We start from the raw sequence: 13,342 nt of genomic DNA on the forward strand, positions 1-13,342 counted from the left end.
GGGTGCGGATCGCACCGGGCGACACCATTTAGGAGGGTGACACCAAGATGAAAAATATATAGAGGAAAAATGCTTTTTGCCTGTTCAGTTAATGGATAATTAGTTAAAAAGTATTATAAGTACACATTGACCATCTCGACATACTTTTTTTTCCTTTGGCGTGTGTAGCGTGGGGGTGGGGTGTGACACCATGAAGTGCCGCACCGGTTGACACCTTACCTAGCGACGCCACTGCTCCGGGGTAAGCACTGCCCCTACCTCCCCATACAGCACGTCCACGTCAAATTTGCTCAAATCATAGAATAACTCATAAAGTATTATAGCTCTCACAATAGCGCAGGGGCGTAGCGAGGGGGGGGTGCGGACCGCACCGGGTGACACCATTTAGGGGGTGACACAAAAGCAAAAATAGCAAAATATATAGAGATAAACTTGAGGGGGGGGGGGGTGCAAATCGAAAGTTTGAGGGGGGTGCACATCGAAAACTTAGGGTAACAACACCAGAGGGGGGGGGGTGCAAATCGAAAGTTTGAGGGGGGTGCACATCGAAAACTTAGGATAACAACACCAAAATTGATGACACCACAACGAAAAATTGACTACTTTAAAGAGAAATCTGCTTTTTCTAACTAACTAAATTATTCATTAAACTATAAAATATGTAAGCATAAATATTGTTTGTAAATGGGAAGGGGGCGAAACATCAACTGAACAATAGTTTTATTACATAGTTTGGCCTACCATACTGGGTGTCATCCTACCTAGTGAAGAATTCACATCTTACTAAATTCCGCGTTACTTTATTTTTAGCACTGATAATAGCCGAATCACATACTTAAATTTGTAAATTTTAGTAGTGATTTTATATTCGGTGCTTTTAATTAAATGATTTCGGCTAGGAGATATCAACTTGTAGGGAAACGCTTTCCGGAAATTTAACAGTAGTCTGAAAATGTACGTCAAGGATTAAAACGTTATAACCTAACCAGTCGTATGTGAAATAGGTAGGCCTACATTAAATGAAAATAAATTTACATGTCTAAAGGTTCCTAATAATACTTCGTCCGTTATGGGCCGAAACTTGTTAACGGAATTTCATCCGCTTCTACAGAAACAATTTGTTTCAATCTTGACAAGTAGCTAAGTAAATACTTTGACGTGGACTTCGCAATAATTAGATGTTTAAATATTGAAATAAATTAATTAAACAATTTAAGTAAAGTAGCTATAATATTTTCACACTAATGCACACATACACAAACATGTATTTTTAACGATACAGTGCGATTTCCTTTACAATAAAAGCGAAAACTTTGATAAAAATGTAGCCTTTTCAATAACAAGCATATATATGAAAATTTTCGGGGGGGGGGAGGACTAAAATTTCCGGGGGGGGGGGGGGCGGACACAGCTAAAAGTATTTGTTCTCTATACACATTCCATTTGTTGGTTTATAAGAGATGCCTGGAAGAAACTCTTTAAACTGCGTATTATGGTGTTTTGCATTATTTATAGCGGTCCTGGTGTAGGCCAAGCGCATACATGGACAGAAAGCATATGTGGCTATTATAAATATTGTTCGTGCGTTTCGGCTAGCTCAATTTGTTTTTGACAACTAGCTGTACCGTATATATAAAAGTTTGAAGTAACGGGTATGATATAACAAAATACTTAAGGACAAACACATTTTGTCTTATCATTTTTTTATTTCTAAAATGGCGTATCGAATTATAGGAAAAGCAAATCAAGCAGATATTTTATTGCGACCTCTAACAAGAAATTTTTTATGTAAACTGGTATGTTGATTTCATTAATATTTAGGCTATTTCTAGTAATTTAATTTGCAACAACAAAGTCAGTGACTAGCGTTCTTTTGTGTTAAAAATAAAAAATTATATCGCTTCAATACAAAATACAAATTGCATCATTTACTCATATTTATTTACAATATTTACTGTGATTTAGTTAGGCCTAGATCTATAATTTGTTAGCCTTTTTATTATTTATTTATTTATTTAGATACATTTTACCTCTGTTCTCAGAATCTAGAGCAGGCCTAACAAAAAATAATACTGTTGAGTCACTCTATATTTTTTAGTTTAGTCTGAACTCCTCAGGCTCTCAGATGACATTATGATTACACCCCCCCCCCCACCTTCCCAACCCAAAACAAAAGATCATTGACAAAACAGCCTTTATTTTTATAGTAGTTTAGCTTTAAAGCATAGCACTGAACAAAACTTCCAGCCAGGCTGAATCCTTAGATTGCCTTAGAAGTTAGCAGAACAAACTTCCAAGCCAGACCTCAAGCAGACATGACATAGCATTTTGTACATAAACAATAAAGGCCTATATAAAATATACAAACACAAAAAAATAGTAAACTTAAACATGTACAGGCCGCAAACCATGTTTTTGAAAAACCTGGAAAAGATTACTTTCTACCTGGTTAATGATAGCCTTTCTTTAGATATAGTATCTATAATTGGTTACATTATTTTAAAAATTGACTTATCCAACTATTAGAATTTATTCAATTTAAGATTTATAATAGTGTGTCAACTGTAACAAACATTAAACAACCTCATAAAAAACAGCTATCATTATTTTATTGTAATTGTATCAATCAGTTTTTATATTATATTACTATGCTAATCTTTCATTGGTCTGGTGCTTACCTTTGTTGTGTATCTATGTAAACAGCTGAGACAGGGATCCCATAAACCTTCTTTGATAACAAGTCACACCACAGCTGGCAGTTTACTTAGACAATTATCTGCACTTGATATTCAAGCAAGACACTTTTCTGAAAAACCACCAAAATCAGATCCCACCCAACAACCAAAAGGTCAGTATTTTTTCTTGTTAAAATATTGTTAAATATTGTGTTTGCATTAAGTACTTATATTAACTTTTAAGTAATGTACAACATCTGCATGCAAATGTACATAACATAGAAAAGACTTCAGTTTTTTTTTAATAATTGACAGATGCTAAGCAAGCAAAGACTCCACCACAGGAAGAATCAGGGTGGAAAATTAAATTTAAAATTGGAGATTATGAGTACAATAGGTAAGTAAAGGCATAAAAAAAATCACACATACAAAGTATAAGATACTATATCAAAGCTTTTTGGCTGTTTTTTTATTGTTATACATATTTTTTAAAAATATTGCATTTAATTTGGAAAACTTCAAAGCTAATGAATGTTATCAGTTTAAATATACTTTTTTAGTTTAAAAAAAAATTAATTTACCAGTTTAATTTTATAATTTAAAAGAATAAATAAAATAATAATCCTTTTTTAGTTGAAGATTTTATTTCTTTATGCAGTTCTGGTGGAGGAGGCAGCAAGGGTAAAAAGCCTGGCCTGCCTGATGATAAACAAATGCTTATATTTGGTACCATTGGAGGAGCTCTGGTGCTCTACTCCATTTTCTCCAATCAATATAAAGAAATAACTATGAAAGAATTCTTCCAAAATTATCTTTCTAGTGGAATGGTGAGAGTTTATTTTTTTATTTTTTATATCTTTGTTAAAACTAATTTTTTATGTATAAATTGAAAACCAAGAAAATAGTCTGTTTTAAGCCCAACAAAAATTGTTTTAATTCTTTAACTTTATCTGTCAGTTTATAGCCAAACTTTATGCCTCTATGTGCACTGAGTTATACATAAAGTTTTCATTTTTTTCCCTTAATTAATAACTTTTTAAAATTAAAAACATAGGTTGAGCAAGTAGAAGTTGTGAACAATAAATGGGTTCGTGTCAAGTTTATGCCTGGTACTCAAATTGATTCATCAGTAAGTTGTTTTAAAAATATAATTTTACTTCCTGAAACATATTAGAAAATAACTTTTTCCCACATTAGAATTATATCGTTACCTAAAAGGTAGGTGTTTTTTGTATTTTATTTTTCCAGCACACTTTTCCACAGTAGTAATATATTCTTACTTCAAGTTAGGCACTCATTTTTAAGATGGGTCTGTGTGTTTTTATTTTTCCAGCACACAATATGGTTCACCATTGGCAGTGTAGAAACATTTGAACGAAACTTAGAGAAAGCCCAGATGGATATGAATTTAGAGCCTTCTAATTTTATCACAGTTGTTTATAAGAAAGAAAGAGATTGGTATGCTTTTTGTTTCTATCAGTCAAATTTTAAATAAGTTACCCATTTCCTGTATTCATAACAAGTTCTGTAATTTTGTTGCAATTTTTAGAAAAAACATTTTAATCTTTCAGGAGTAACATTTTGTTAAATGCTATGAGTTGGGTTTTACCGATCGCCGTAATGATTTGGTTTTTTCGAAGAGGGGTAAGTGTTGACTTCTACATGCTGTTTTATTTCCTTGACTATTAGTAGTATAACAGTTTTGTTGTCAGAGTTAAAGGTAGCTATAAAATTGAATTGTATCGAAAAACAAAGATAAAATCTTATGATAGCTATTGTGAATAGCTGAATAACTCATTGTTGGTCTACTGACCTTTTTGTTGTTAACTAACCAAAGCCAAGGTAAAGGGTGTGGGTATTGTATGTCTTGCTAAAAATGATGTAACCAACTTTCAATAAAGCCTGTTTACATTTCAGCCTTTGGGAAAAGCAGGAGGAGGCAGAAGTGGATCATCAGGGGGCATGTTTGGATTTTCACAAACAACTGCTAAAGTTTTAGAGAAAGATATTGGTGTTAAATTCAGGTAAATAAAAGGAATTTTGATTTCTGGTCAGTTTTGTTTTGTATCCATTGAATTCAAATTTTTCATTTTCTCACATTTTTTTTTTCTTTCAGTGATGTAGCTGGTTGTGAGGAAGCTAAGCTTGAAATTATGGAGTTTGTTAATTTTTTGAAAAACCCACAGCAGTATTTAGATCTTGGGGCCAAAATTCCTAAAGGTTAGTGCATAAGAAATATAAATATTAGTGTCAAGTTTGGTAATAAATCAAAGTGCCACATATGATCAGAGCTCTAATGAGAAATAAGTAAAGTTTCCTTTTCAAACCTGATGGTCCATAGGGCAAGTGAAGTAGAGGTCACCTGTTTCTGTGACTTCAGCATATGAAGGGATAGTGTGGTCAGCCCAGCCGCCTTAACTTTTCCTAACGTTAGGGTGGACTTTGCGAGTCTACTGACTTGAACTTGGCTTTGAAATCAAAGTCCCCTACTTTAATATAAAATAAAAATTCCCTCCAGTAAAAAACCACTCATCAATTGTTTCCACCAGGTGCAATGTTAACTGGACCACCAGGTACAGGTAAAACTCTCCTGGCAAAAGCTACAGCCGGGGAGGCCAATGTTCCTTTTATTACAGTATCAGGTTCTGAATTCTTGGAAATGTTTGTTGGTGTTGGGCCCTCTAGGGTAAGTGTGACCTGTAATTGGTTACTTAAAAATTATTTTATTATTTGCTAATAAAATCCATCGTTTATTTTAACCAATGCAACTTAGTTTTATTTTTACGCTAAATAAAAAAAATCTTTTACTAAGCTGCTGGGAAAAAGTTAATCAATGAGGATATTATCCCTATTTTTATTTTATTTATTATTTTTGATAGGTACGAGATATGTTTGCACTTGCTCGCAAAAAGGCTCCATGTATTTTGTTCATTGATGAGATTGATGCTGTTGGTAGGAAGAGGAGTGGGCGCAACTGGGGCGGCAACAGTGAGCAAGAAAATACCTTAAATCAGCTGCTAGTTGAGATGGATGGTAGGTGGAAGTCTTGTGTCTTATTTTGAGTATCATGTTTCTTTGTATCATAGAAATGTTCCTAGTATAATAGTTTTAAATAGGGATTTCTGTGTATGATGTCACACCAGTCAGGTTTCCGACATACTTTGAACATTAAAGTAAAAATACAAGTGAAGATGTATGTTTACTCAGTATACTTGAAATATGTTTAAATAGGGAGAACATGTCTGGAAAGTTGAGACTTCATTTTAATGGGAGGCTTTAACATTCTGTTTTATTTAGATGCTGTAGGGGAACAAATCTCCAACTTTAGAGACAGCCCAGTTGGCTAATAAACTTACATGTCTTACTGATTGCTTTTCAAATTATTATAGGCTTCAACACACAGACCGGTGTAGTAGTCTTAGCAGCAACAAATAGGGTTGACATTCTAGATCAGGCTTTACTACGTCCAGGCAGGTTTGACAGACAGATCTATGTGCCTTTACCTGACATTAAAGGGAGGTAAGTCAGGAGTAACAACCACTTGCAAATAGACTTTAGTTACTGTGAGGGTAGGGATTTTTAAGAGGTGGAACGAATCCAATAACACAAGTTCAAGTTCAAATATAAAATGTTCTTTATTGAAATTCTAAAATCAAGTTCTCCCTAACTTATTCTCTACTCTCCACTACTACTACTGTCTGCCGTTTCCTAGATCTACCTATCTGACCGTTCTTTTCACTAATTATCAACTGTTACCTAGCCCTACACATCTCGACCGTCTCTGACTGCTTCCTAACACCTTCTCTACTCTTCACTAGCTACCTATCAACTCCGGCCTATTTCTGTACTGCCCCACGCCTCAGTGGTCAGCTGACCGTCCCACGTGACTGGTCAGTTCCCGTATTTTTATTGGTCTCTTTCTGACCAACTCGCTGTAGCCTGTTTCTGCTATCTACCTGACCTCTCCGACGCAACCTTGCGTCATCACAGTTACATAATTTAGTAATTGAAAATCTACTACTTATTTTAATTTTAGCAATGCTTCTGCTTTTTATGACATTTATTAATGGGATTTACTATTTTCATCTACAGAGCATCTATTTTTAAAGTCCATCTAAGCAACCTTAAAACTGAAGTCCCTATTCCTGATCTAGCTAGAAAAATGGCAGCTTTAACCCCTGGCTTCTCAGGTGATCATGCGTTAACATGTGTTTACAACTGTTTGAGATAAAAATTACAAATATTTAATGTGCCATCTGTTTTGGTCTGCTGAGCAAAGGATTCAACATCGACACATTAACAGTTAAGGCTGAATAAAAATAGTAAAAATAAATCTCTATACACAGTGCCTTTTTTCAGAAAACACCAACAAAGGTGTGTCAATTTTTAAAAAATTGAAATCAGAAATACAAAAATAATCTGAAATATTTTTAAAACAAGGACATTAACCCTCTCCATCAAATACTTGTGATTGCAGGTGCAGATATTGCTAACGTGTGTAACGAAGCAGCCCTTATAGCTGCCAGAGATCTGAACACTTCTATTCTAATTCAACATTTCGAGCAAGCTATTGAGAGAGTTGTTGCAGGTATGAGAACACACCTGACTGTACTATAATTTTCTGTACCTTTTTTTTTTTAGATTGGGAAATGCATCTGATTTTAATATAATTTTCTCTACATTTTCATGTAGACTATTTGAAACATTGGTTATCTTTTTACCATGTGTAGAGTACTTGTTGTTGATGTGAGAAAATAAGCTGTATCTGTTTCCACCATTCCACCATCAGGTTTAGAGAAGAAAACTCAGGTGTTACAGCCAGATGAGAAGAAAACTGTTGCCTACCATGAGGCTGGACATGCAGTAACTGGCTGGTTTCTGGAACATGCTGATCCTTTGCTGAAAGTAAGATTCTGGTTGCTTTGTACTGTATCTTTGCTGAAAGTAAGATTCTGGTTGCTTTGTACTGTATCTTTGCTGAAAGTAAGATTCTGGTTGCTTTGTACTGTATCTTTGCTGAAAGTAAGATTCTGGTTGCTTTGTACTGTATCTTTGCTGAAAGTAAGATTCTGGTTGCTTTGTACTGTATATTTGCTGAAAGTAAGATTCTGGTTGCTTTATACTGTATCTTTGCTAAAAGTAAGATTCTGGTTGCTTTGTACTGTATCTTTGCTGAAAGTAAGATTCTGGTTGCTTTGTACTGTATCTTTGCTGAAAGTAAGATTCTGGTTGCTTTATACTGTATCTTTGCTGAAAGTAAGATTCTGGTTGCTTTGTACTGTATCTTTGCTGAAAGTAAGATTCTGGTTGCTTTGTACTGTATCTTTGCTGAAAGTAAGACTCAGGATACTCTGTATTATACCTTGGGTGGATGTAGGATACAGATGTCCCTTTTTTTACAAGCTTTTATTTAACTCATCATCGTCCATTCTGTGGTCAGTCTGTCGTCATAGATCAAAACGCTTTAACAAAAATTTCGGGCACTTCTAACTGATAGATTCGTTTCAAAGTTGGCACGTGGGTTAAGACGTGAAGACAATGCAATCTGACATAGCATCTGACTTAATTGGATGCCTAATTAATTTTTTATTAAATAATTAAAATTGTGTCCAAATTAGTAGGCTGGCTTATCCAACTATTCCTCACAATTATACATGCGTTATCATGTTCATAAGGTGTGCAATGGTTTTTAGTCAGGCAACTCTGTTTTAAATTTTAAAAATTTAAAGTACTGAAAAATTTCATAAAAATACATTTTAATAACAAGCTTTTATGTAATAATGCACTAAAAAGTAGAAAATAAATGATTTTCTTTAAATATATAATAATACACTACTATTTAAATGACTATAAAGAGAAGCGTATCGTAGGTCTCTTCCTAAATATTAGTAAAGGTATCCAATGGATACCAACATCATGAAATTATTTTTGTATTTTGGCTGTTCCTATTATTGTATTGTCTTTAGCTGAATGTTAGATTCCTGCTTCTCCGTGTATCTTATCTGAAAGTACTGTAATGTTTAAAGGTTATTGTAATTAAAAGTTGTAATTTTTATACTTCAGGTTTCCATAATTCCAAGAGGTAAAGGTTTAGGGTATGCTCAGTACTTACCAAAAGAACAATATTTATACACGGAAGAACAGGTTAGTTGCAAAACATTTAATTAAATCTACTTAAATCAAGTGCATATTTTATTGAACCATTTCTTTACAAGATATTTAATAAACATTATACGACTGATCAATTTATTATATTATATTGACATTAATTAATTATTTTAGAATATTAAATTACAAATTTCATTTTATTTTCTTAGCTTCTAGACCGCATGTGTATGATGCTAGGTGGTAGGGTTTCCGAACAGGTTTTTTTCAATAAAGTGACAACAGGAGCTCAAGATGATTTGAGGAAAGTAACACAGACAGCATACTCACAGGTCAGCCATCTTACAAGATTTTATTCTGGTTAATATTAGAATATTTTTATAGTTCTTGAATACAGTGTTTTTTGGGAATCTCTCTAAGAAAGGGGGGGGGGGTAACTGAAAGCACATCACCTCCCTGCCTTCAGTCAAAGTTTTAAAAATATTAAATTTAAGAAATGTATGCTTTCACTATTCTCTCCCCCCACCTGAAGAAATTTATCTGTAAGAAACCCTGCTTGCATATTGTTTGATTTAATGATACTCCAATGACCAGGTGGTTATGTTTGGGATGAATGAGAAAGTTGGCAACTTGTCCTTCGACATGAACCAACAAGGGGAGATGTCCTTTACCAAACCATACAGTGAGGCCACAGCACAGCTCATTGATGAAGAGGTCAGGCAGATAGTCAACAATGCCTATCAGAGGACATTGGAGCTATTGAAAAAACATAAAGACGATGTGGAAAAGGTCAGTTTTCTGTGACGAGGTCTTAAAATAATGAAGTGTACATAATTATATGTGTCCAGTGTGGGACAGTGTGGCCTAGCTGTAGACTGCTAACCCGAAAAACATGAGTTAGAATATGAGTTCAAATCAAGAGAACATCCATGAGTCCACCCAGCTCTGATGGGTACCTAACTCACTTAAGGTAACAAAGGTGGCTGGGCATAGTGCTGATCACATTACTCACTGAATGGCAAGGTCATTGCCCCATGTGTCTTGGGTACAAACAGGAAAAGAAGATGATTTGTGTCTAGCAGATCAGTTAAAATTTTGACATGTTAAAAAAGTATACAATCAGGCTTATGTACTTTAGTGTATCAAGAGCAATTTACTCTGTTGTCTTCTACCCTAGGTTGCTCTTCGTTTATTGGAGAAAGAAAAACTTGACAAAGAAGATATGGTTGAACTTTTAGGCAAGAGGCCTTTTGCTGAGAAGTCAACGTATGAGGAGTTTGTTGCTGGCACAGGTACTGTAGTTACAAGTGATTTAGCTGTGAAATATTTTTTATTCTGTGTGGTTGCAATGTATAGCTGTTGATTTATCACCTAAAAATCTCAAGTTTGGCTTTGGGAACTCAGGTTCCTATGAGTCTGTCCCAGATTTGAGTCAGGGAAAGTAAAGTTGACTGGAGTTAATGCTGGTAACATAAAATGCTGAAGTCTAAGAAACAGAAACTCAATATGATCTGCCCTGTGGGCTGTCATGTCTGGAATGGAAATTTCCTTTTTGTCTGCAGGTCCTTATTTTACAGGCTTAAAACATTTTATTTCTAAAAATTATAAGGTGGATGATGTGTAATTGATCAGGTGGCTAGTGGGTAATTTATCAGGTGAATGATGAGTAATTTAGCAGGTGGCTAGTGGGTAATTTATCAGGTGAATGATGAGTAATTTAGCAGGTGGCTAGTGGGTAATTTATCAGGTGAATGATGAGTAATTTAGCAGGTTACTAGTGGGTAATTTATCAGGTGAATGATGAGTAATTTATCAGGTGGCTAGTGGGTAATTTATCAGGTGAATGATGGGTAATTTAGCAGGTGGCTAGTGGGTAATTTATCATGTGGCTGATGGGTAATTTATCAGGTGGCTAGTGGGTAATTTATCAGGTGAATGATGAGTAATTTAGTTGGTGGCTAGTGGGTAATTTATCATGTGGCTGATGGGTAATTTATCAGGTGGCTGATGGGTAATTTATCATGTGGCTGATGTGTGATTTATCATGTCACTGTTGAGTAAATGACTATATCAACAGCTGGGTTAAAGAAAAAATCGCTGATGAAAGAAAATGGTAATATTGATACATCTAAAGTTGGAAGGTGAAAAAATAAATTATTAAACTGATTTATAATACAGGATAGTTTAATTTTATTTTCCATTGGCAGGTTCATTTGAGGAAGACACCACATTGCCAAAGGGCCTAGAAAACTGGAATAAAGAAAAGGAAAAAAAAGTAGCTGATCCTTTAGAATCTTAGTGTGTGTAAATGGGAGTTTTTTGTGTTTGCCTTATTTATGCTGGAAAATGTGTATACTATTTGTGTTTAATATAGAAATTTTGAGTTCAGAATCAAAGCTGGAATATTATTTCTTTAAAATTAGTTACACAACTTTTGTTCTATCATGTCTCTAGTGAAAGGAAGGAGGATCTTTAACTTTAGAAAATTTCAATACATCAAAAAATGTATTTCTAGAAAAAAAATTCATCCATTTTTTTTGTCAACTATTTTCTTAGTTTAATCAACACCCTAGTATGTATTAAATTGAAATATTTCCTAACTAAACATTTAATAATTAATGTATATGTATAGCATTAAATAATCCTAGATTTTTGACATAGCCATACTTGATGAAAAATAGTCTTTCTGATGAATGTGTTGGACCATTTCAGTAAACAATTTTTAAAAAAAAGTAAAGAGGAAATGTTGTGTAATTAATTTTTTTAAAAACAGATTAGATGTTGTGTTTGTCAAAGATTTATACATATTATTTTTGGTATACAAACTTACCTTTAGTGATAATACATTGGTGAGTCATTTCAGCTCCTTCACACAACTAGGGTACTTTAGTGCTAGATTATCATGAGCTCTGTCCATACAACTGTCACAGTGTGTCTGATAAAAGCTGTCATCATAGATTGACCCCACAAATTAACACACAACTTTTTGCATATTTTCTATTTCTATTTCCCTCTTCTGCCTACTGTTTCATTAACTAATTAATTCAATTATTTTATCAACAAATAAGCATTAGAATTAGATCCAAAGTTTTTAGTGAATTCAATGCCAAACTTCTTTACCATATGTGATTTATCTATTGCAAAATAAATATTGAGTTAATTATAGTGGTAATAATATATGGGAGATTTGGTAATCCAATGCGCAAAGTGGCCTGACAATACCATATGATAGTGTTATACTTGTGATGGGACATAGACATCATAAGTTAATGGAGTTTCAGGTTATAAATAAAAGTATAAGATACTTGTCAAGTGCAGAGAAGGGGTTCATCATGATGAGCTGAATCCACACAACTGTATTGTGTGTTGAGTTTTTTTTAATATAGTTAGCTCTGTTCACACAATGTTTTTTTTTAGATATACCCTATCCACACAAATATTGTTTTTGTTGTAATATCATAATCTCTATTCATACATAACTGTAGTTTTTTTTTTTTGTTGAAATATTTTGAAGAGCTCTATCTACACATGTGTAATGTTTTTGTTTTGTTAAGATATTATCAGGAGCTCTATTCACACAAGTGTTAATTTTTTTTTCACATATTATTAGCATGACTCACACAATGGCTACATTATTTTAATCCTTGACGGCATAGCCAACTGTTTATGTTAAAGTAACAATCTTATGATTGTTTAACTAAAATTATAGGCCATATTAATATTGTAAGATTGATGTGGATGCTTGAGTTAGTTATAATGTATAAGGTTTATTTTAGACTTTTTGTATGTCAACTACATTAGATTTATGTTATGATAACATGGCATACAATTGCATTGTTTACTATAGCTGTCTTGTCATTTGATACATGTCTTTCAAGTGATTTGTAAAAGAAATTCTTTTGGAGAAATTTTTCAGTGTTTGTTTTCACTTACTTCTGTTAAACTTTTTTTTTAAATTCAGGGATTGGAATGAAGGAAGGATTTAACAGTTTCCTGATTACTGTATGTATATAAATATACACATACATAACTAGGAGCAGGGACTATGACTGTGTTTATAAAGTGTTTAGGAATTGTAAATACATAACAAGTTAGAGTAGTCTTGATTTTTAAAAAACAGTACAATGTATATTCTTTCCAATACAAACATATTTCATTAAGCCCAACCTTGAAATGTAATGATGCTAATTTATACTGCGATTGTAGACCTACAATTCACTCCACTTAATATCTGCCTTTATTCATTAGCATCTTTGTTGATCCCCCTTAGCTATTGTCTCTATTAAACTATACATTGGTTTTTTTTTATATCAACTATTTTAATACCTTGTTAGACTAAAATTTTAAAGGCTTTAATTATTGGAGATCCACTAGAAGTGCTACGGTAGAAACAAATCTAAATTGCGTTTAATATTTATAAAATTTATATCACATAAAATGGACAAAGTGCATTTAAAATTAGTTTTTAAAATCACTTTATTAAATTTTTCTCAAAAAGTAAAATGTGAACAAATATCACTGATAAATATTAAATTATTAAGAATAAATAATTACTAAGCAGT

At 33.3% G+C, this 13,342-nt stretch overlaps 1 protein-coding gene across 1 annotated transcript; it reads left to right on the top strand.

Moving 5' to 3' along the window:
• The first annotated feature begins 1,620 nt into the window (after positions 1-1,620).
• LOC131953748 (AFG3-like protein 2) lies at positions 1,621-12,690 on the top strand. The gene is made up of 20 exons (XM_059317100.1): positions 1,621-1,796; positions 2,704-2,848; positions 2,991-3,072; positions 3,334-3,502; positions 3,730-3,804; positions 4,009-4,133; positions 4,247-4,319; positions 4,593-4,699; positions 4,792-4,895; positions 5,225-5,361; positions 5,555-5,708; positions 6,065-6,194; positions 6,768-6,865; positions 7,153-7,263; positions 7,465-7,580; positions 8,739-8,819; positions 8,993-9,112; positions 9,375-9,569; positions 9,958-10,072; positions 10,988-12,690. Exons 1-20 carry the CDS (start codon positions 1,716-1,718, stop codon positions 11,077-11,079), a joined length of 2,310 nt encoding a protein of 769 aa, XP_059173083.1. The 5' UTR covers positions 1,621-1,715; the 3' UTR covers positions 11,080-12,690.
• The last annotated feature ends 652 nt before the right edge of the window (positions 12,691-13,342 follow it).

Source organism: Physella acuta, unplaced genomic scaffold (assembly GCF_028476545.2).
Source record: "Physella acuta isolate Inbredline_101_S28 unplaced genomic scaffold, ASM2847654v3 ptg000945l, whole genome shotgun sequence".
In the NCBI taxonomy this organism is placed as follows: domain Eukaryota; kingdom Metazoa; phylum Mollusca; class Gastropoda; family Physidae; genus Physella; species Physella acuta.